We start from the raw sequence: 22,583 nt of genomic DNA, 5'->3' as shown, positions 1-22,583 counted from the left end.
CTGATAGATAAGTAGGCAGAAGCTAGGCAAACGTAAAGGAAGGGATGTGTGCATACTTGCATGTATATATGTATGTATAATATATTAGGGAAAGGGATGTTGGCATAGATGAGAACAGGGAAAAATAAAGCTGTTCCAGAAAGACTTTAATAAATAAAATGGATAAAAGCCCAGAGGCAAAAGAGAGAGATCATTTGGATGCCATATGGCAGGGAAATCAGTTGAGAGATTGTTGTAATTATCCCTGTAATAAGCAACAGTGACAAGAATAGGATGGTGAAGCTTTAAAGAAGTAATGGATTCTAGATATTTAGAACACAACATTGATAAGATTTATCTTTAACTGGATGTGGCAGGTGATGGAGAAGAAGGGATCATGGATGATACATGGATTTCTGACTGGAGCAAATGGGCAAATGGATGGTAAAGCCAGAGGGGAACATGAAAACAGATTGTAGAAATGCTTGTGGTGAAAATACAGATACAGAAGAAGGTAAGCAGAAACCATGAGATTGGTTGAGATGAGCCAGGGAGAAGGGAGAGAGTGAGAGGAGGAGGATCATTCCAGATAGAAGGCTAAAGACTTGTAAAAAACAGGCAGGGGAATGGAGGCCTGAAGGGGAGGCTGAGAAGCCAGAGAGGGAGAAGGGAAACCAGGAGACTGAGCCATAGAAACCAAGGGGAGGGAATGTACCTTGATGCTAGAGAGTGTAGATGAAAAGTAGATTAAATATACACATGCCAGTTTTACGTTTAGTCCCTTAATCTTCTACTTGTTTCGGGTACCTTGGAGCCTAGCCCAGCATGCTTCACAAATAATTGGTGCTCAAATTCTTCATGGCAATTTGGCAATACAGATCAAGAGTCACAAATATTCTCTCTTTGACTGAATAATTACACACCAATTAATTCACTGCAATAAAATCATTCATTAGAAGAAAATAGCTGAATGTATAATAATACTCATAACCATGCTATTTAAAATAGTGGTTAAATGGAAACACAGAAAATACTATGACCCCACCCCCACCATGTCAGCAAAGGTCAAATCGGGGGCCTATACTATCACCTTCATCAGGCTATTATGAGTCACCCAAACTCCCCCTCTGGGTGGTGTCAGAGGCCAAAGGAGAGCAGGAAGTTTCATCCCTGCCAGACAGTAACAGACATGGGGAGTCTGAACTTTCACCCCCACCTAGTGATGAGGAGACATCCTTCTCCCTTTCCACTAAGCTTATGTCAGAAGAGACCTAGTGGAGAGTCAGGCCTTTTGCCACTGCCCAGCATAACAGGACCACCTCTACACACCCTCTTCATGATATCATGCAGGACAAGTGTGGAGAAGTAACATGGCATTTCTCCCACTCACAGCAGATGCTGCTCCAGCCTGGTGGGAAGTAGAAACTCCTACCCTCACCAGCAGTAATTAGGAGCCCCTCTTTCCTTGGGTGTCCATGGAGGCTGAGTTGGGAACCTGAATTTCTACACCCACTTTGGCATAGTAATAAGACAGCAACTCCTCTACTTCCCCTGTCAGAGTAGTAACAGAAGAAGCCAGCTAAACAGAAGGTTTAAATAAGAACGTGGAAAATCTCAAATAAGAAAAGGCTACAGTAGATGACAAAATCAAGATGTCAAAATTACCTGACAAAAATTTTAAATCAGCCATCATAAAAATGCTTCAATGAGCAATTATGAACACACTGGAAACAAATGAAAAAAAGAAAGAAAGTCTCAGAGAAGAACTAGAAAGTCTCAGCAAAGACACAAGATATAAGAAGCAGATGGAAATTTTAGAACTAAAAATATATAATGAACAAAAATTAAAAACTCAATGAATAGAATAAAAAACAAAATGGAGGGGGCAGAGAAAGAATCAGTGAACATGGAGACAGAACAATAGAAATTACCCACTCGGAACAACACAGAAAAATACACTGAAAAAAAGAAAAGAAAAAGAACAGTGCCTCTGGGAACTGTGAGCCTATACAAAAGATCTAACACTGTGTCATTGGTTCCTGGAGTGACAGGAGAATAAGGATGAGCTGAATAAGAGCTTGAAGAAATAATGGTTACAAACTTCCCAAGATGTAAACATACAGATTCAAAAAGCTGAGTAAGCACCAAACGGGCTAAACCTTCAGAAAGGCATACCAAAACACATTATAGTCAAATTTCTGAAAACTAGACCAAAAAAAAAAAAAAAAAAAAATTGAAAGCAATAGGAGAGAAACACTATCTTAACTATAAGGGAAAACAATTCAAATGACAGTGAATTTCTCATCAGAAACTATAAAGACAAGAAGGAAGTGGCATAACATTTCTCCAGTGCTAGGAAAAAAAACCCCCTGTCAATCCAGAATCCTATACCCAATGAAAATATCCTTCAGGAATGAAGTGGAAATGAAGACATTCTCACATGAATGAAAACTAAGAGAATTTGTTAGCAGCAGACCTACTCTAAAAGAATGGCTAAAGGAAATTCTCTATACACAAAGGAAATAATAAAAGAAGGAGTCTTGGAACATCAGGAAGGAAGAAAGTACCAAAAGAGTAAAAATATGGATATACTGTATACAATACACTTCCTTCTCCGTTTAAGTTTTCTAAATTCTGTATGATGGTTGAAGAAAAATTTGTAACACTGTCTCATGTGGTTCTAAATGTATGCAGAGAAAAATTTTAAGATAACTATATTATAAATGGAGGAGGAAAAAGGGACATAAAGGGAGGTAAGGTTTCTACATTGCACTCAAACTGGTAAAATGATGGTTTGTGTGTGTGTGTGTATGTAATATCTAGACAAACCACTGATAAAACTACATAAAGAGATACACTCAAAAACACAATAGATAAATTAAAATGAAATTCTAAAGAAATGTTCAAGTAACCCACAGAAGGTATAAAATAGAGAACAGATACAAACAAAGAGGAAACAAATAGAAAAACAAAGAAAAAAATGGCAGACTTAACCTTAACATATTAATAATTACATTATGTGTAAATGCTCTAAATACACTAATTAAGAGACATTAGCAGAGTAGACTAAAAGGTTTCTCAGAAACAATGATCAGATACAATGTTAAATAAAACAACAAAAAACAAACCTCTCTGCAGAGTATAGTCTTAATTATGTAAAAATATATATTTATATAGAGGAAAAAAACAAAGAAATTTAGGATGTTAACATCTCTTTATGGTGGGAATTATACATTATTATAATCTTTTAATACTTTTTCATGCTTTACAAATTTTCCATTAAAAGCATATATTTATTTTTAAAAGCAGGAAAGTTTTAAAATGTAACAATATATCAGAAGACAAACTCTTTGGGAAATGCTTGCTTGTAACTATTTATAATTTTTTAACTCATATAATTTGGAATTGAATGTCAAATTATTGCAGGGGGAGGGGTGGGTAGAGGTGGAAGAGTGTAATGAAAATGGTAGGGAGATAAATGGTAATAAAAAAATAAAATAAAATAAATTATTACAATGATCAAACCAAACAAAATGTACCCCCCAAATAATTAATGTGGTACGGGATTTTCTCAATTTACCAGAGTTCCCCTGTCTCTTCCTTTGGGCTTTGAATCTCTACTTCCAAAACTGGTACTTTAAACATGAGGTCTTTATAGATATCTTCACTTATAATTGAATTAGCAGCTACAGTATTTGTCCCTAAAGTAAAATGATTTAATTGTCCAAGTTCTTGTGCAAGCTTCAAGACCTGTGAAGTTAAGTAAAAAGACAAATATTCTATTTTGTATATTCTTATGTAAAATTGTGAAAAAATATATTGATTCCATTAAATGATTAGTTATTGCCTTAAATAATAGAAATTGGCATCCTACTTGCAGTTGTTACATACTCTAATCCATTTTAACCACAGGCATAAGGGTGATAAATCCATGGTTTTTAAAATAAAATGGTATTTTTGGTCTCTGGGGTTGGCTTCTCGGGGTTTTGTTCTATCTTCTAGCAAGGAAAAATGTGTGGTCTATAGAGTTTTACACTATTATTGCACATTTTTGTTCTCAAGTTTTGAATGTACTTCATTGATTTGTAAAAGCGATAATGTATTGTTACAAAACCATTAGAAAGAATATTATATATACATTACAGAGAATAAATGTCTTCCAGTCTGAGCCTATTTGTTTGAAAACATTTGAAGTTGTAAAGGCTCCTAGACTATGGTAGTGATTCTCAAACTTTAGCATAGAAGAGCATCGATCACCTGTAGTCTCATGTGGCCGCACCACCCTCAGCTCAATCTAATACTCAGCTGGACTTTAAGTACCATACATAAGGTATTAAGTTGATCATTCTACTTCATGCAGGAGGCCCTAGGGTAGGGAGGACCCAGCTTAGGTATCACCAGGTAACTTGGCAGTTGTTTTAATATCTCTGAGCCTGGTATTCTTATACGTAAATTGAGGATACTGGCCTGCATGATCAAGTCCCATCCAGCTCAAAAATTCTGTGACTGTAAGTCTAGGTATTGTGACCCAAACAAAATGACTTATAAAAGTTCATAAAAAAGGGGCTTTAGTAAATACACAAAATACAAATTTTTTAGCTACTCTTAGCAAGACTGCCTTTAAGTCTAAAGTATTCCATGTTCTGAACATCAACTGGAATATAATGAAAGAATTAGATTCTAAACAGAAACTTAATGAGTAAAAGTTTGGTGGGAAACAATACATAGAGCCTCAAAGTATCTTCCCACAAGATATTTATTAATTGCAGAGGAAACAATAATAACTTTATAGGGAGAAATCTGGCAAATAGTATCTTAACCAACCAAATGGTCAATATTATCATTATTAGTAATGGAACAAAAAGGTATCATGTTGTCTCTTGATATAATGCACCAAGGACACAATATCACCGCTGCAATATTCCTGCCAAAAATATGTAACCTGAATTATATTGTGAGGAAACATCAGACAAATTCAAATTGAGGAACTTTCTTCAAAATAAATTATCCATATTCTTAAAAAATATCAAAGTCATGAACAACAAAGAAATACTGAAGAACTGTTACACATTAAAGGAGGTACAAAGAGATGTAATGTATGCTCCTGGACTGGATCCTGGAGTAGAAAAAAAAAAATTCTTTTGCTATAGAGTAGAACAATGATAAAATTTGAATATGAGCTGGAGATTAGATTATAGTACTATATTAATGTTAATTTCTTGATTGTGAGACTTGTACTGTGATAAAGAGATGTGACTGCTTATAGCAAACATACATGGAAATATTATATTTAGTGGTAAAGGAGTACTCTGCCTCCAACTTACTCTTGAAGGGTTCAGAAAATAAAATGTGTGTGTGTGTGTGTGTATGCAGAGAGAATGATAAAGCAAACATGGTATATCATATTACTGTTTGGAGGAATGAAGGTACATGGGAAATCTTTGTACTATTTTCACAACTTTTTAAGTTTGCAATTATTTCAAAATAAATTTTTTGTTTTTGTTTGTTTTTATGAGAGAGAAAGAGAGAGAGAAGGCCAGATGACAAGGATAGTGATCTGGATTTCTCGTTTTTATATCATGCGCTTCTCATCTCAGTTCATCCTCTGTATGAAATTTTCTGATATTTTGAAAGACAAGATTCTTTAGTTGTACAGTGTGATGGTAAACCACCTTGTTGACAATGTCCCACAAACAAAGCTTAGATGTAGGCCATATCCTACATGTCTATCCTCGCAGGCAACCAGTCCTGTGATCTGGACTTTTCCCTTCCCAGGTCACGTACTATTTGATCTACGTCCTAATCCCTTGGCAACTTGCTCATTGTTTTCAGTGTAACAACTTCATATTGGATAAATGAGGCCTTGATTTAATGCTTCACATTACATGTAGTGTTAAAATTTAACACAATATATTTTAACTGTTGTGTTCTAGCCTTCACTCTTTACCATTTTAATCAAGCTCAACACAGTGACTGAGGAAGAAAATTTGAGCCGGGAGTTGGTGATAACTTAATAGGGGGGACTCCAGACATTACACTACAGGCAGCCTGTCCACCTAGTGTTGCACGAACCCTGGTCCACAGCCCTTTTTGTACTTGGGGAACGAATTGGGGCCAGGTCTTTTAAATGCTTTCCTAATTCTAAGTATGAGCCTAATTTCTGTATAACCGAGAAAGCTGTTTTGAGTCTAAGTTATAAAGTAAAAGATATTTAAGTATACTTTTATTTGTTTATAGTTTTTATTGCGGTAAAATACACCTAACATAAAATTTACTATCTCAACCATTTTTAAGTACACAGCTCAGTGGTATTAAATATATTCACGTTGTTGGACAAACATCACCACCATCCATTCTATTACTCTTTTTATCTGGTAAAACAAACTCTATACCTATTAAACAATAACACCCTTTTCTTCCCTTTTCCTATCTCCAGCAACCACCATTATATTGTCTGTCTTTATGATTTTGACTGCTCTAAGTACCTCACATAAGGGAAATCATACAGTATTTGTCTTTTTTGTGATTGGTCTATTTCACTTCCCATAATGTCCTCAAGGTTAATCCATGTTATAGCATATTGTAGAATTTCCTCTTTTTAAGGCTGAATAATATTCATTGCATGTATGTACCACACTTTGTTTCTCCATTCATCCATTGGTGGACACTTGGGTTGTTTCCACATTTTAGATATTTTTATTATTCTGCTATGAATACTGCTGTACGAATATCTCTGAGACTCTGCTTTTTAAAGAATTGTTTTTTTATTACAGTTGTCCCATTTTTCCCCCATTGCTGTCCCCTACCCTGCCCACCTCTTCTCCCACAGTCAATTCCCACCCTGTTGTCCATGCCCATGGGTCGTTTATACTAGTTCCTCGACTAGACCCTTCTCCTTCTTTCCCCCATTATCCCCCTCCCCCCTCCCCTCTGGTCTCTGTCAGTGTGTTCCTTGTTTCCATGCTTCTGGTTCTATTTTGCTCACTTGTTTGTGTTGTTCATTAGTTTCCTGTATTAGGTGAGATCATATGGTATTTGTCTTTTGTTGCCTGGCTTATTACACTAAGCATAATACTTTCCAGTTCCACCCATGTTGTCACAAAAGGTAGGAATTCCTTCCTTCTTTCTGCTGCATAGTATTCCATTATGTAAATGTACCAGTTTTTTGATCCACTCCTCTACTGATGGGCATTTAGGCTGTTTCCAGCACTTGGATATTGTAAATAGCACTGCTATGAACATGAGGGTGCATAGATTCTTTGAATTTGTGTTTCAGGATCCTGAGACTCTGCTTTTAATTATTTTGGGTGTATATATTGCTGTATCATATGAGAATTCTTTTTTAAAAAATATTTTATTTATTTAATTTTAGAGAGAGGGAAGGGAGGGAGAAGAGAGGGAGGGAAACATCAATCAGTTGCCTCTTGCACACCTCCAGCTTGGGACCTGGCCTGCAACCCAGGCATGTGCCCTGACTGGGAATCGAACTGGTGACCTTTCGGTTCACAGGCCAGAGCTCAGTCCACTGAGCCACACCAGCCAGGGCAATAATTCTATTTTTAAATAAACCTTTTACCTTATAATATGTGCTCCAAAAATTAAGCCATTAGGAAGCTGAGTTAATATTTAAAAAACTATATATATATACATACCCTGGCTGGTGTGGCTCAATGGATTGAGTGCTGGCCTGAGAACTGAAAGGTCACCAGTTTGATTCCCAGTCAGGGCACATGCCTGGGTTATGGGCCGGGTCCCTGGTTGAGGGCATGCGAGAGGCAACTGACTTATGTACTTCTTGCACACATTGATGTTTCTCTCCCTCTCTTTCTTCCCCCTGCCCTTCTCTCTTAAAGTAAATAAATAAAATCTTTAAAAAAAGATAGATTGATCCTAAGAATGAAGTACTGGCTGAAGCCTGAATATTTATCCTAAAATTCAGCTTGATTTATAACCCGAACTATGGGGTAACTTATTTTATAATAATAAAAGAAATTCCAATTTCCAAGTAATCTCTTACTGAAAATTAATTTCCTTTTATCTTATTCTGATAAACAATACATCAAATATTTAAATACTTAATAATCCAGTCTCACCTTTATTTCTAATTCAGAATTCTCTCTTTGTAGCAGGTTATATGCTATTAAACAATGATCTTCTGCTGCCCCTGGAAGACTTTGAATTTCATTATAAAGGTTTATGAGTTCTGACTTTGATTTTTGCAATTCCTAATGAAAAAATGAAGATATTTAGTAGAATAAAATAAGACCTTCCCCATAAAAGGTTTACTTCATCTAAAAAGGAATCTTTGAAATGATTCTGACATATTTATTATTTTAAATACAGGAGGTGGGCAAAAGTAGATTTACAGTTATGAGTATACAAAATGGAGTTAGTAAGACTATTGTAATAATCATAACCTGCATGTCTTTTCCATACAAATGACTGTAAACTTACTTTTGCCAACTCCTGTATTTTAACCTATTATCTGGCAGCAGTCTCCTTTCTTAGTAATTAAAATAAAACTCACTTAAATCAGTTAATTAAATTGAGCATTCTTAATCTGTATCATTCACAGGTTGAAAACCTGGGTTTTGAGAGTCATTCCTGCTTTAAGCAAAGCTTGTATAGAGGTTAATTCTACAGCAATTCCTACATTAGCGGTAGTACTTGTTTTTTAATGTATCCTTTTTAAAAGTTGCCTTTTAGCCCTGGCTGCTGTGGCTCAGTGGATTGAGCGTTGGCCTTCGAGCCAAGTGTCACTGGTTTAATTCCCAGTCAGGGCACATGACTAGGTTGCACGTCAGGTCCCCAGTTGGGGGTGCGAGTGAGAGGCAACCACACAGTGACGTTTCTCTCCCCCTCTTTCTCCTTTCCCTTCTCTCTAAAAATAAATAAACAAAACAAAATAAATAAATAAATTTGTTTTAAGTTGCCTTTTATAGAACAACGTGCTGCATGGTTTACCTTTAATCTTGTGACAACCCATGAGGTAGGGTTATTGAAACTGAGGCTCACAGAACTTAAGTGACCTGTTTAAATCACACAGCCTGGAAGTGTTCTTAACTACAAATTATGCTACTTTATTTAATAATGTATATTCAGTGACTTAATCAAATTTCTACATTGATGACATGAATACATAGTATTTGATTGGGGGATGACTCGTCGGCAGCCGTCCGTCTCGAGAGACGATGGTGTAGCTTCTTAAGAGTCTATCTGCACTGCCGAGAATGGCTGTGCAGTCCGACTCGGGAGTGACAAGGTATCTGTCTCCTCCTGTGTTGAATCGACATCTTACGATGACGCTGGAGTGTCCTCTCCAGTGAAGCTGAAGCTACAGAGCCTGGGCAGGGTGATATGGAGGGTCTGCTGTTGCCCATGGCTGATGCTTGAGAATCAGTTTGTCATGCTTTCTGAAGGGAATAGGTTATATAAAATTTACTTTAGGAGAGGAGTTACTTTACATTCCCAAAGTCTTGAAATCAGACAGGGAGGTGAATGCTGATGAGGACAGCACTGGGCAAAAAGGAGAAAAGATAAGGAGAGGCCACCAAGGACCACAGGAAGAGGGCAAGCGGTATCAATTTCCTACCTCATTTCATGGAAAATTCCCATAGGTCAGCATGATGGGATATGGGAAAATGCATTGGCTGACCCCCACTGCACAAACTGACAGTCACTGTCCTCTAAACCGGTTACCTAAATTTCCATGAACTCACTTCCATGTCTCTCTTCCAAAGATAGGCTGGTTGTGTCTCCTGACAGACCTTTCCAAGATGGCAGGACAAGCGGTTAAAAGGAGACACGAGTCCCTGACTCTATGACACCACAATGAATATCTGCTTCTTAAAGGACTGTCTTTGGCTAGTGCTGGAACTAAGCTTGGGGAAGTAGTCACCCCATTATTGCTAATAGAAATGTATATTCTATAGCCATAATTTATGTACTTTAAAATCAAAATAAATAACACAGAATCTCTAAATTTTAAATGTAAAAACAGGAAAATAACATCCTAAATGGCAAAATACCTCACTCTCAACTTCCAAAGCCTTCTGTATAGTATTAAGATCAGGTGTCAATTGCTTTCTCCTTTCTCTCTCTTCTGACAACTCGCTTTCAAATATTTTAATCTTTTCTTGGCTCATTTTCAATATCTGCAAAAGGATTTTTACATAATTAATCTTACATATAATAATGTTTCCTATAAATTCTAATAATATTTTTCTGCCTACCTCACTTATAAGGTCATCTGAGGAGATAGAAAGCTGGGAAAACCAGTACACAGTACCATAGCGAAGATACATTTTTCTCTTTAAGCCTATTTTTCTCAACAATAAAACAGAGCTAATACTTTTCCTATGTACAGTATAGCCATTAGAATAAGAGTAAAATGTGATTTTGAAAGTATTTTGTAAATTTTAAGCACCCACCAAATATAAGGTATTGTTGAAATTGTACCAAATTGATATAATTGCAAAAATGTTATCAGTTACTATTCATTTAGTGCTTAACATATGTCGGACATTATGGTAACGCTTTACATGCATTATCTCATTCTGTTTTCCCAGGATTCCTATTAGATTGGAACTATTATTATATTCTTTTAACAGAGAACATAGGTGAGGCTCAGATATATTATGTAAATTGGCCAAGGTCACAAATCTAACACTGGGATTCAAACCAAGTCTAACTTATAAGCTCCTGTTGTATTTTATTTAATTTTTATTGAGTTATAATTGATATATAACATTATATTAGTTTCAGGTATACAACATAATTCAATATTTGTATATTTTACAAAATAATCACCACAACAGTCCAGTTAACATCCATCGCCATACATAGCTAAAAAATTGTTTTCCTTGTGATAAGAACTTTCAAGATCCACTCTCCCGGCTGTTTTTAAATACACAGCATAGTATTATTAACTATAGTCTCCATGCTGTATATTACATCCCCTGACTTATTTATTTTATACTAGAAGTTTGTATCTTTTGACCCCCTTCATCCATTTCCCCCTCCTCAGCCCCCCGCCACCTCAGGCAAACACCAATCTATTTTATCTATGGCTGAGTTTTTTGTTTGTTTTTTGGATTTCACATATAACTGAGATCATGCAGTGTCTGACTTATTTCACTTAATGCCTTCAAGGTCCAATCATGTTGTAAAGGGTAAGATTTCATTTTTCTTTATGGATGGAAAATATTACATTGGAGATATATACCACATTTTCATTATCCATTCACCCATCAATGAACATTTAGCTTGTTTCAACATCTTGGCTATTGTAAATAATGTGGCAACAAACATGGGGGTACATATATCTTTTCAAATTAGTGTCTTCATTTTCTTTGGATAAACACCCAGAAGTGGGATTGCTGGATCATGTGGTAGTTCTATTTTAAACTTCTTGAGGACCCTCCTACTGTTTTCCATAGTGGCTACACTAACTTACATTCCTACCAACACTGCAGAAGGGTTCCCTTTTCTACATATCCTCACTAACACTTATTTATTATCTTTTTGATAATAGCCATTATAACAGATGTGAAATTATAGCTAATTGTGGTTTTCATTTGCATTTCCCTGATGACTGGTGATGTTGATCATCTTTTAATGTACCTGTTGGCCATCTGTTTGTCTTCTTAGGAAAAATGTCTATTCAGATCCTCTGCCCATTTTAAAATCAGATTTTTTTTTGCTACTGAGTTGTATGAGCTCTTTATATATTTTGGATATTTAACTCCTTATCAGATATATGATTGGCATATGTTTTCTCATATTTGGCAGGTTGCCTTTTCATTTTGTTGATGGTCTCCTTTGCTGTACAAAAGCTTTCTAGTTTGGTGTAGTCCCACTTGTTTATTTTTTGGTCTAAGATCCAAAAAATTATCACCAAGACCAATGTCAAGGAGCTTACCACCTATGTTTTCTTTTTGGAGTTCTATTGTTTTAGTTGTTAAGTCCAAGTCTTCAATCCATTTGGAGTTGTTTGCATATTATTGTCCAGTTTTCCCAACACAATTTATTGAAAAGACTGTCCTTTACCCATTGTATATTCTATAAAAAAATATTTTATTGAATATGTTATTATAGTTGCCCCCCTCGACCCAGCATCCACTCCTTAGTTCATGTCCATTGGTCTTACATATAAGTTCTTTAGCTACTATACTGTTTTTGAACATCCCCCTGCCTATTCTGTTACCACCGAATGGTATTTTTCAATCCCTGCAGCTTTTTACCCATTTTCCCCCTCCCCCTCCCAACTGGTAATCATCCAAATGATCTCAATATCTATGATTCTGTTTCTGTTCTTTTTGTTTGTTTAGTTTGTTTTTCAGATTCAATTGTTGACAGCCATGAATTTATTGTCATTTTAAAAAGTATTTTATTTATTTATTTTTAGAGAGAGGGGAAGGAAGGGAGATAGAGAGGGAGAGAAACAACCATGTGTGGTTGCCTCTTGTGTACCCCCAACTGGGGACCTGGCTCACAATGTAGGCACGTGCCCTGACTGGGAATCGAACCAGAAACCCTTTGATTCACAGGCCAGTGCTCAATTCACTGAGCCACACCAGCCAGGGCAATTTATTGTCATTTTAATGTTCATAGTTTTGAACTTCTTTTTCTTAAACAAGCCCCTTTAACATTTCATATAATAATGGTTTGATGATGATGAACTCCTTTAGCTTTACCTTGTCTGGGAAGCACTTTATCTGCCCTTCCATTCTAAATCATAGATTTGATTCTTCTTTTATCCACTCATCTACTGATGGGCACTTTAGCTGTTTCTAAATCCTGGCTATTGTAAATAATGCTGCAATGAACTTAGGGGTGTTTATATTCTTTTGAGTTGGTGTTTTGTGTTTCTTCAGATAAATTCCCAGAAGTTGAATCACTAAATCTTACCTTTTGCAACAGCCTGAATGGACCCAGAGAGTATTATGCTAAGTGAAATAAGCCAGTCAGAGAAAGACAGGTACCATATGATTTCACTCACATGTCGAATCTAATGAACAAAATAAATTAACAAACAAAATAGAAGCGGATTCACTGATAGAGAATAGACTGACAGCTGTCAGAGGGGAGGGGCGTTGCAGGGCTGGGTGAAAAATGGAAAGGGATTAAGCTAAAACAAAAACACTCATAGACACAGACAACACAGCATGGTGACTACCAGAGGGGCAAGGGGTGGGGGAGGTAGAAAAGGGGATAGAGGGAGTTAATGGTGATGGAAGGAGATTTGACTTGGGGGGGGCACACAATAAAACATACAAATAATGTAGTATAGAACTGTGCATCTAAAACCTATTTTATTAACTAATGTCGCCCCCAATAAATTCAATTAAAAATTGGTTGTATAAATAGTCACAGGTATGTGAAGTATAGCAAAGGAAATATAGTCAATAATATTGCAATAACTAAGTATGGTGCCAGGTGAGTACTGGAAATATTGGCAGAGGAGGGGAAACTTTGTATTGATTGTCTAACCACTATGCTGTATACCTGAAACTAATACAAAATAATATTGAATGTAAGCTTTGATTGAAAAATAAAATTTAAAAAGAGAAAAGAGTCCTACCAGTCATACTCTACAATCTACCAACAGGGGGACCTTGAGCCAGTCACATAACTTTCTTTAACTTCAGTTTCCTCTTCTGAAAAACAGGGATGATACCTAGGCATCTATGGGCACCTCAGTTGTAGAAAGCATCTGTACGTGGCAGCTGATATTATTGAATTCTTCTGAATGTTCACATTTATTCTTTAGTCAAACAATACCTTTAAATCATCTTTACAATTTCAACACACTAGTTTATCCTAAAAACATTTTTTTTTCAGATTTAATGTGTTTTATTGATTAAATTATTACATTTGTGCCAATTTCCCTTCCCTCTGCTCCCCTCCACCCGGTGGCCCCCCTCCCTCCAGTTGTCCCCCCCTTTTAGATTATGTCCATTAGTTGTGCATACAGTTCCTCCCAACCTCTCTCCGTCTATTCCATTCCCTCCTACCTTGATCCCCAATTCCTATATCATCTCCCTCCCTTTCCCCATTCCCCCTCCCTGTTGACCTCCCCCCAATATGCTTCCCGTACCCACAGTTCCTCTTCCCCTCTCGTTGCCTATTTAGTTTGCCTTTGTTTCATCTCCCTAGCTTCTGTTTTTTTTTAAACCAGTCCCTTTAACATCTCATATAACAGTGGTTTGGATCTAATGAACTCTTTCAGTTTTATTTTGTCCTGGAAACACTTTCTCTGTCCTTCTATTCTGAATGACAATTTCGCTGGATAGAGTATTCGTGGTTGTAGGTTTTGGATTTTCATTACTTTGAATATTTCTTGCCAGTCTCTTCTTGCCTGTAGGGTTTCCCTTGAGAAGTCAGCTGATAGTCTAATTGGGACCCCTTTGTACATAATTCTTTTCTTCTCTCTTGCTGCTTTTAAGATTCTCTCTTTATCTTTAATTTTTGACATTTTGATTATAATGTGTCTTGGAGTGGTTCTCCCTGGGTCCAGTTTCTTGGGAACTCTCCTTGCTTCCTGGACCTGCAGGTCTATTCCCTTTCCCAAGTCTGGGAAGTTCTCCTTTATTATATTTTCACTCAATTTTTCAAGTTCTAGTTCATCTTCCTCATTCTCTGGCAAACCAATGATTCTTATGTTGGGCCTTTTATAACTGTCCCAGAGGTTTCTGATCCTTTCGTTGTTGCTTCCCATTACCTCTCGCTGCATTGGTTGACTGCTTGTTCCTTCTCCATATTCCAGTTTGTTGAAATGAACTCTGGATTTTATTTCCTTTCCTTCTGTCTCGTATACTGTTTTGTTCCTTTCGTTATGAAAGTTTTTCGCTTCTTTCATATCTTTTTCCTGCTCTTTTGTGAATTCTGTAAGCCACCTGATAACAATGGCCCAGAACTGAGCCTCTGACAGGTTTCTTATCTGTTCATCTGTCAGGTTCTCTATCTGCTGCCTGGTGAGTTGTGTTACCGGTATTTCTAAAGTTGCCTGCCTCATTTTGACAGATGCTTTTTGTTTTCTTGGGCTGGCTGTCGGGGGCAGTGCCTGTGTACGCGTCACAAATTAGCGACCGGCGCCTGCTTGTCCGCGACCTATTTCGCAGCCCTGTGGTGCTTTCTTTGGGGGCGGGGGTCCAAGATGGATTCACACAGTTATTCAGCTAGGAGACCGGGATCCGTCCTCCCGCCCCCCTGGGCCTCACTGTTCAAGGCGATGCGGCGGCCGCTCTCCCCAGCTCCGGAGTCGCGCACCGCCAGGGGCTTGGCCACCGGGACTCCTCACTGCCCGCCGCTGCGGGTGCGACCGCAAACAGCACTGCCCACTTTAACTCTTACCTGCCCAAATGGCACCGCTGGTTTATAACTTCATATGTTGGACTTCCGTGTAGTTTTATTTTCTGGAATTTCTAGTTATCCTTTGTTTTGAAGTAGTTGTATTCCTTTATAGTTGTAGAGGGAGACCTAGCGTGTCCGTCTAAGCCTCCATCTTGGCCGGAAGTCCTAAAAACATTTTTTAATGGGCTCCTTCCTGGCTTCCTGCTCTCTGTAACCACTGACCACAATCATAGGAAGTGAATTTACCCACTTCTAGGAGTGTATTTTCTCCTTTTGCCTATTTTCAGTAATTTTTAAGCATTCTTATGAAGTTTGCCTCACCTGTATTAGAAAATATAACTGAAACTAATCTTTTTATTTCTTACTTGATTCAAATCTTGTACTTCACTGTGTTTTGACCTTTCATACTGGTTTCTCTTCTGTCTCCCTATATTCCTGATAGGTCAGGCTCTAAGATGGCAATCTTAATGCAAATATATCACCAGTTAAAATACATACATATTTGTGTTCTTTCTAAAAATATACTGAAAAGATAAGCTACATTTCTTAAGTGTCTTTCTTGGAGGTTCTATCCCTGAAACCTCTCCCCGCCAAGTTTCATCTCTTATCTGGTCTTGGAACTGAAAAACAAATGAGCAAAATAGAACCAGAGAAATAGAAATAAGGAACAAACTGACAGCGACCAGAGAGGAGGAGGATTGGGGATAACGAGGGAAAGGAGAAGGGTCAGTTAAGGAACAAGTATAAAGAACCCATGGACATGGACAACAGGGTGGGGATTGACTGTGGGAGTTGGGATAGGTGGGGCTGGGGAGAGCAATGGGGAAAAAATCGAGACAACTATAGCTGAACAACAATAAAATTTTTTAAAAAAGAAAGAAAAACAAACAAACAAATTCAGGGAATGAGATGCCTCAGTAACAAGGGATATCACTCGTCTTAAGTGTGTAAGAGGAAAGGCTGCCCCCCAAAAGCAGTCTAGCTCCTTGACCTGAATGTCTGAATATCTAAAACACACCGGCTCTTGCTTCAGTTAGCCTTGTGCTTGATCATTGATTACTTTGCCCCACTTCAGAGGCTGATCATGCTGAAAAGACTAGACCCTGTACACACTGGAGCCACGTACCAATTACCCGCTCCCCTACCATTGGCTGATTCTACAATCAACTCCACTTTGATGATTGAAGATACTCCAGTTGGTTGCATCTCTGTAAAATTCTTCTTTTCTTTAAAGAGAAAACCCATTATATTCTTTATATTAATTGGTTCCTGTGAGGAAGAAGTGAACAGAAACACACACAGCCTCTGTACCTCAATTTCTTCCTTAACTCTAATTGGCTGAGCAATAAAAAAAGACAGGCAATAAGAAGAAAGTAGCAAAGTGATCAGCACCAATTGCTCTGATGTTCTCTGTAAACATGTGACTCTTTAAAAATTAGAAATCAGAAAGAAGTGAACTTGAAAATACCTGTACTTTCTGTTCAGCACCTACAGTTTTCCCAGAGGAGTGGTTTCCAAGTTGCTTACTCTCTTGAGATTCACAAATCTCTCCTTTAAGCCTTTCAACCTGAAATAGAAAAGTATTTTAAATACAAAATTTGGAAGAGTGGGGGAGTTGTTGTTTTTGAAATATACAAGTAATACATTAATACATTCTTCCTGTAAAAAATTCAAACAACATATAGGTATATAGAGTAAAAAGTGATATTTTCCTTCACGTGATCTTACCCCAATAATCCGTTTCCCCTTTACAGAAGTGACACTGTTTACAATATACCCTTCCTGAAATTTATCCCCATGTATATATGTATACATATATATCAAACATAAATATATTCAATATTAGATATATAAATTTACAAAGACAACTTGAACAGTGTTTGTTGATTCATTCTTTCTAACGATTAGTTTCAAATTATGATAAAATATACATACACAAAATTTAACGTTAACCATTTTAAAGTCAACAGTTCATTAGCATCAAGCACAGTCACATTATTGCGCAACCAGCACCACCATCCATCTTCATAATTTTTTTCATCTTGCAAAACTGAAACTCTACACCCATTAAACAATAATTCTTTATTCCGCCCTTTCCAAAGTCCCTAGCAACCACCATTCTATTTTGACTACTCTAGGTACCGCATATAAATGGAATCATACACTATTTGCCCCTTTTGTGGCTTATTTCAATTAGCATATTGTCTTCAAGTTTCATCCATGGAATAGTATAGTATAGATCAGAATTTCCTTCCTTTTTAAGGTGAATAATATTCTATTGTATGTTTACCCATTCTGCTGTCAATAAATACTTGGGCTGCTTCAACCTTTTGGATATTATGAGTAATACTGTTATGAATAAGAGTGTACAAATATCTGTTAAAAGTCTTTTTTTTCAATTCTTTTGGGTATATACCCAGAAGCAGAATTGCTGGATATATGGTAATTCTATGTTTACGTTTTAAAGAAATTGTTGTACTGTTTTCCACAGTGTCTGTACCATTTTACATTCTCACCAGCAATGCACAAGGGTTTTAATTTCTCCACATTACCATCATCTGTTATTTTCGGTCGTTTTAATAATAGCCATCCTAATGGGTATTTATTCATTCTTGCAACAAAATTTTTTGAATCTGGTGTATATGCCAGGCACTGTGTTACAAACACTAGAGATATGATTGAAAAATGAATATAAACTAAAATTGAAGAGATATATACTACATCCAGAACTTGGAAGTACATATTAAAAATCAGTTAATTGCTAAGGAGAAATGGTTCAAAAATGTAACACAACAAAGGGTGTAGTATTAATAATCTCAAACATACCCAGTATAATAGAGTAATAATTTCTATTTGGTAAATGTGTTACATGTAAACCATTATATAAATCCTCACTAAAAAGAAGAGATCATAAATAGACACAATAGCTATAAGACTACTGTTTAGCATAGGCAGTTAAGATGCATAAAATACAAATACTGATAGAATGCATCCAAGTCAAAGTACGGCATTTTCCTGGGATTCTAGAGCCACCAGGGTCAGTCCTCAATAATGACCAACAGGTGATGTGTGTCTACATTGCTCTTCTGCTGGATTGTTATTCTATACACATTTAAAATAATTCTAAGAACAAACTAAATTAAACAATTTACCACTTCTCCAAGCACTTTTTTTTCTGAGTTGAGTGATCGAACCCGCGTTCTTAGAGCCAGAATTTCCTCATTCAGCCTCTGATTGTGTTCCTTGGCTTTCTTTAGGTCAACTGAATCTAAAACAGAGAAGAATCCACTCTATTCAACTGGAGCTAAGTTTCAGTTTGGGGGCATTAACTCTAAAAATTGAGAAAGTGCTATTTCCTGACTTTCTTGTCATGTCTCCGAACCTCATGTCTAGCCCTCGAATATTTGACCAACCTAAGGAGACAGAACAGAATGTGTTTTATTTCTCACACCAAGACTAATGAATTGGATGTTTGTGTGTAGGGTTTCCAGCAATAGAGGTTCTTCCAAGACCTTGAATTTTAAAACAGTTGAGCCTACCTTCTAGAAGTTAAATGATAAAAAATGACCTTCCTTATGGCCCTGTCTCTTACACTCCTAGATACTTCTCATTAACAGCAAGTGCCCAATGGATGATTGAAGAAGTGAGCTAGGAGCAGTGAAAGAACACATTTTTCGTGTTAAAGCAAGTTAATTCATCAAAGCCCTCTCTCTGCCTGTAGCAGCACTGCCATTAAAGTGGTAGTCCACTCTCAGCTTAGCACCTAAGGTTACAACCTGCTCTTTCTGGCACTTATCAAAGTTTCAATAATACAAACTTGCTGCTTGCAACTTTCCTGAATTTGTAGCTGTTTCTTTTTAGCTACTTTCTACTTGTTTCTCTTATTTTTCTTTTGCTGCTTTAAAGTCTTTGTTTTCCTTCTTCATTTCCTATTTTGTATTTAAGTTGTATTAATTTTTTCCTTCTTCATTTTTCCTCCATTGCTGCACTCATTTTTCCTTAGTATGTAAACTTTTTAAATTTGAAAATGCTAAAAACACATCAAAAAGAAAATAAATCATTCACAATCCCTACATATATAATATATATTCACAATTCATATATAGTCAAAGTTCATTGAACTGAATTAACACTTAAGAGATGTAGGGTTTTTTAAAAAATATTTTATTTATTTCTTTTTAGAGAGAGAGGAAGGGAGGGAGAAAGAGAGGGAGAGAAACATCAATGTGTGGTTGTCTCTCACTCCCAACTGGGGACCCAAATTGCAACCTAGGCATGTGCCCTGACTGGGAATCGAACCAGCAACCCCTTGGTTCACAGGCTGGCACTCAGTCCACTGAGCCACACCAGCCAGGGCAAGATATGTAGGTTATATATATATATAATTTGTTCTACCTTTAGCCAATGCAATTTTCGAAAAATTTAAATAATGTTATATATACTCTGCAATGTTACTATCTGCAACTTTACCACTTGCAAATATATCATGGATATATAGACAGGACAATCTTTATAAAGTAATTTTTTATTTCTTATTTGGAACTATTTTTAATTATGGTGTAATTATATACTATCTGCCCTGGCTGGTTTAGCTCAGTGGATTGAGCGTCGGCCTGTGAGCTAAGTGTCGCTGGTTCGATCTTCCAGTCAGGGTACATCAGAGAAGGAAAACTCTGACTCCAAAAAACCTCCGCTGCCTTGCGGCATACCTCTTCAGGGGAAAGGCTAAGGGAGTAAACCCCGACAGAAAATCCGGAGCCGGAGTCCCTAAGGCGGTTTGATGTTGTAGTCAACACCGGCAACTCCTGCGGCGCACCTGAACCCAAGCTGTATCGACTCCGTCTTTCCCTTGGACCCTTCAGCTGCGAAGAGAGGGGGGGTCTGCTGCATGGGCAACAGCAGACCCTCCATATTACCCTGCCCAGGCTCTGTAGCTTCAGTGTCATCGCAAGATGTCGATTCAACACGGGAGGAGACAGATACCATGTCACTCCCAAGTCGGACTGCACAGCCATTCTCGGCAGTGCAGATAGACTCTTAAGAAGCTACACCATCGTCTCTTGAGACGGACGGCTGCCGACGACGAATTATATACTATATAACATATGTATCTTGTGTTCATTCAGTTCAATGAATTTTGACAATTCTATATACCTGTGAACTTCCCCCCAAAATGATAAAGAACATTTCCATCACCCCATAAAGTTCCCTCACATCCTTTTCAGTCAGTTCTCTACTCCTACCCACTGTCATTTCCTGACTTCTGTCACCATAGGCTTGCTTTGCTTTTTCTTGGTGTTCATATAAATAGAATCTTACAGTATACATACTTTTTGTGTCAGGTTTGTTTCACTCAACATATATTTTTGTGACTTACCTGTGTTGTAGCAATAAATTGATCTTTTTATTCTTTAGTCCATCTTATTAATGTACCACAATTTGCTTATCCATCCTCTCACTTTGTTCTGCATAGTATGCCACTGTCCAAATGTACTAATTCACTTAACCTCACCATGACTTAGTTTCTTTATCTGTGAAAGTGGAATAATGATATCCACTACCTGGAATTGCTGTGAGGTTTAGAGATAATGCATGTAAAGTGCCTGGTAGAAAAGTAGTAGTAATGGTAATAGTAGTAGAAATAGTAGTAATAGCAGTAGTAATGCTATTATTAATTATTAAACAATATTATTGAAAAACATTGTTTAATGTTATATTATTGTTTACTGTATTATTATTAAATACTATATCTGCTAAAATGACTCACCACTTTCTTTCAGCTTTATCAAATTCTCTTTCAGTTCTTCAGTTTCTAGTTGAGCCTTCTCAAGTATAGAATCTAAAAGAAAAAAAATTTTTTGATGTAACCCCATTTGTTTATTCTTTCCTTTATATCCCTTGCCCTAGGAGATATATCAGCAAAAATATTGTTTTGTGGGATATCTGAAATTTTACTGCCTATATTTTCCTCTAGGACTTTTATGGTATCATGACTTATATTGAGGTCTTTTAGCCATCTTGAATTTATTCTGGTGTATGGTGTAAGTCAGTAGTCTACAGTTTCTTTCTTTTTTTTTTTTTTTTTGCATGTACCTGTCCAGATCTCCCAACACCATTTATTAAAGAGGCTATTTTTACTCCCTTTCATGCTCCTGCCCCCTTTGTCAAATATTAATTGACCATAAAGACATGGGTTTATTTCTAGGCTCTGTATGCTGTTCCATTGATCTGTGTGTCTGTTCTTATGCCAGTACCAGACTCTTCTGATTACAGTGGCCTTGTAATATAGTATGATATCACGTATTGTGATCCCTCCTACTTTGTTGTTCTTTCTCAAAATTGCTGAGGCTCAACATCACTAGCCATCAGAAAGATACAAATTAAAACTACAATGAAATACCACCTCACACTGGTCAGAATGGCCATCATTAACAAATCAACAAACAACAAGTGCTGAAAAGGATGTGGAAAAAAAGGAACCCTAATGCAGACTGGTGCAACCATTGTGGAAAACAGGTTTGGAATTTCCTTAAAAAACCAAAAACGGAACTGCCTTTTGATCCAGTGATCCTACTACTGGAATTATACTCCAAGAATCCTGAAATACCAACTCAAAAGGACCTATGCACCCCAATGTTCATAGCAGTGTTATTTACAACAACCAAGAGCTGGAAACAGCCTAAGTGCCCGTCAGTAAATGAGTGGATCAAAAAACTGTGGCACATTTACACAATGGAATACTATGCAGCAGAAAGAAAGAAGGGGAGCTGGGGAGGGGGAGTTGGGAGGGTAGACGAGAACAACAGGGGAAAATTGGGGCAACTGTAATAGAACAACAATAAAAAAAGAAGAAAAAATAAACAGTCATAAAAAGGAAAAGGAAAAGAAAAAAAAGAACCACTGGGTGGGGCAAAAGTAGGTTTATAGTTGTTCATTTGGAAAATAATACAATAATTAATAAATAATAATACAAGGATAAACTCTGTATTTCTCATACTCACAACAGTAAGCCTATTTTTGCCAACCCTTGTATTTGTATACAGAGCAAATGATTAGTGTAATAATCAAATTTCTAATAACTGGGGAGCCTCCTATAATGTCTGGATGAAAAATCTCCCAGAAGTAAAAGACTAACAGGAATCATATAAGAGATTATTCCTAATCACAACGAAAAGGTGCATGGGACAAAGTCCAGGGAAAATCAGGCACAAGCTATCGAGAGTCTTCTAGCTGAGTGACACAGGATGTGT

At 36.9% G+C, this 22,583-nt stretch overlaps 1 protein-coding gene across 2 annotated transcripts in view; it reads right to left on the bottom strand.

The window, feature by feature from the left end:
- Positions 1-22,583, bottom strand: part of CCDC30 (coiled-coil domain containing 30) — an 81,559-nt gene that overhangs the window by 35,756 nt on the left and 23,220 nt on the right. Inside the window, exons 5-10 of one of the 2 annotated variants that reach the window (XM_090269235.1) lie at positions 21,101-21,172; positions 18,486-18,601; positions 16,802-16,900; positions 10,008-10,133; positions 8,073-8,204; positions 3,560-3,729 (exon numbers count right to left, since the gene is read on the bottom strand). In XM_090269235.1, the coding sequence (XP_090125361.1) occupies positions 3,560-3,729; positions 8,073-8,204; positions 10,008-10,133; positions 16,802-16,900; positions 18,486-18,601; positions 21,101-21,172 (715 nt within the window). The remainder of the gene's footprint in view (positions 1-3,559; positions 3,730-8,072; positions 8,205-10,007; positions 10,134-16,801; positions 16,901-18,485; positions 18,602-21,100; positions 21,173-22,583) is intronic. The other variant, XM_090269236.1, reaches the window with a different exon arrangement.

Source organism: Furipterus horrens, unplaced genomic scaffold (assembly GCF_987537825.1).
Source record: "Furipterus horrens unplaced genomic scaffold, mFurHor1.1.pri manual_scaffold_3, whole genome shotgun sequence".
Classification (NCBI taxonomy): domain Eukaryota; kingdom Metazoa; phylum Chordata; class Mammalia; order Chiroptera; family Furipteridae; genus Furipterus; species Furipterus horrens.
The sequence above is the reverse complement of the archived record's forward strand: the minus strand, read 5'-3'. Positions and strand labels throughout refer to the sequence as shown.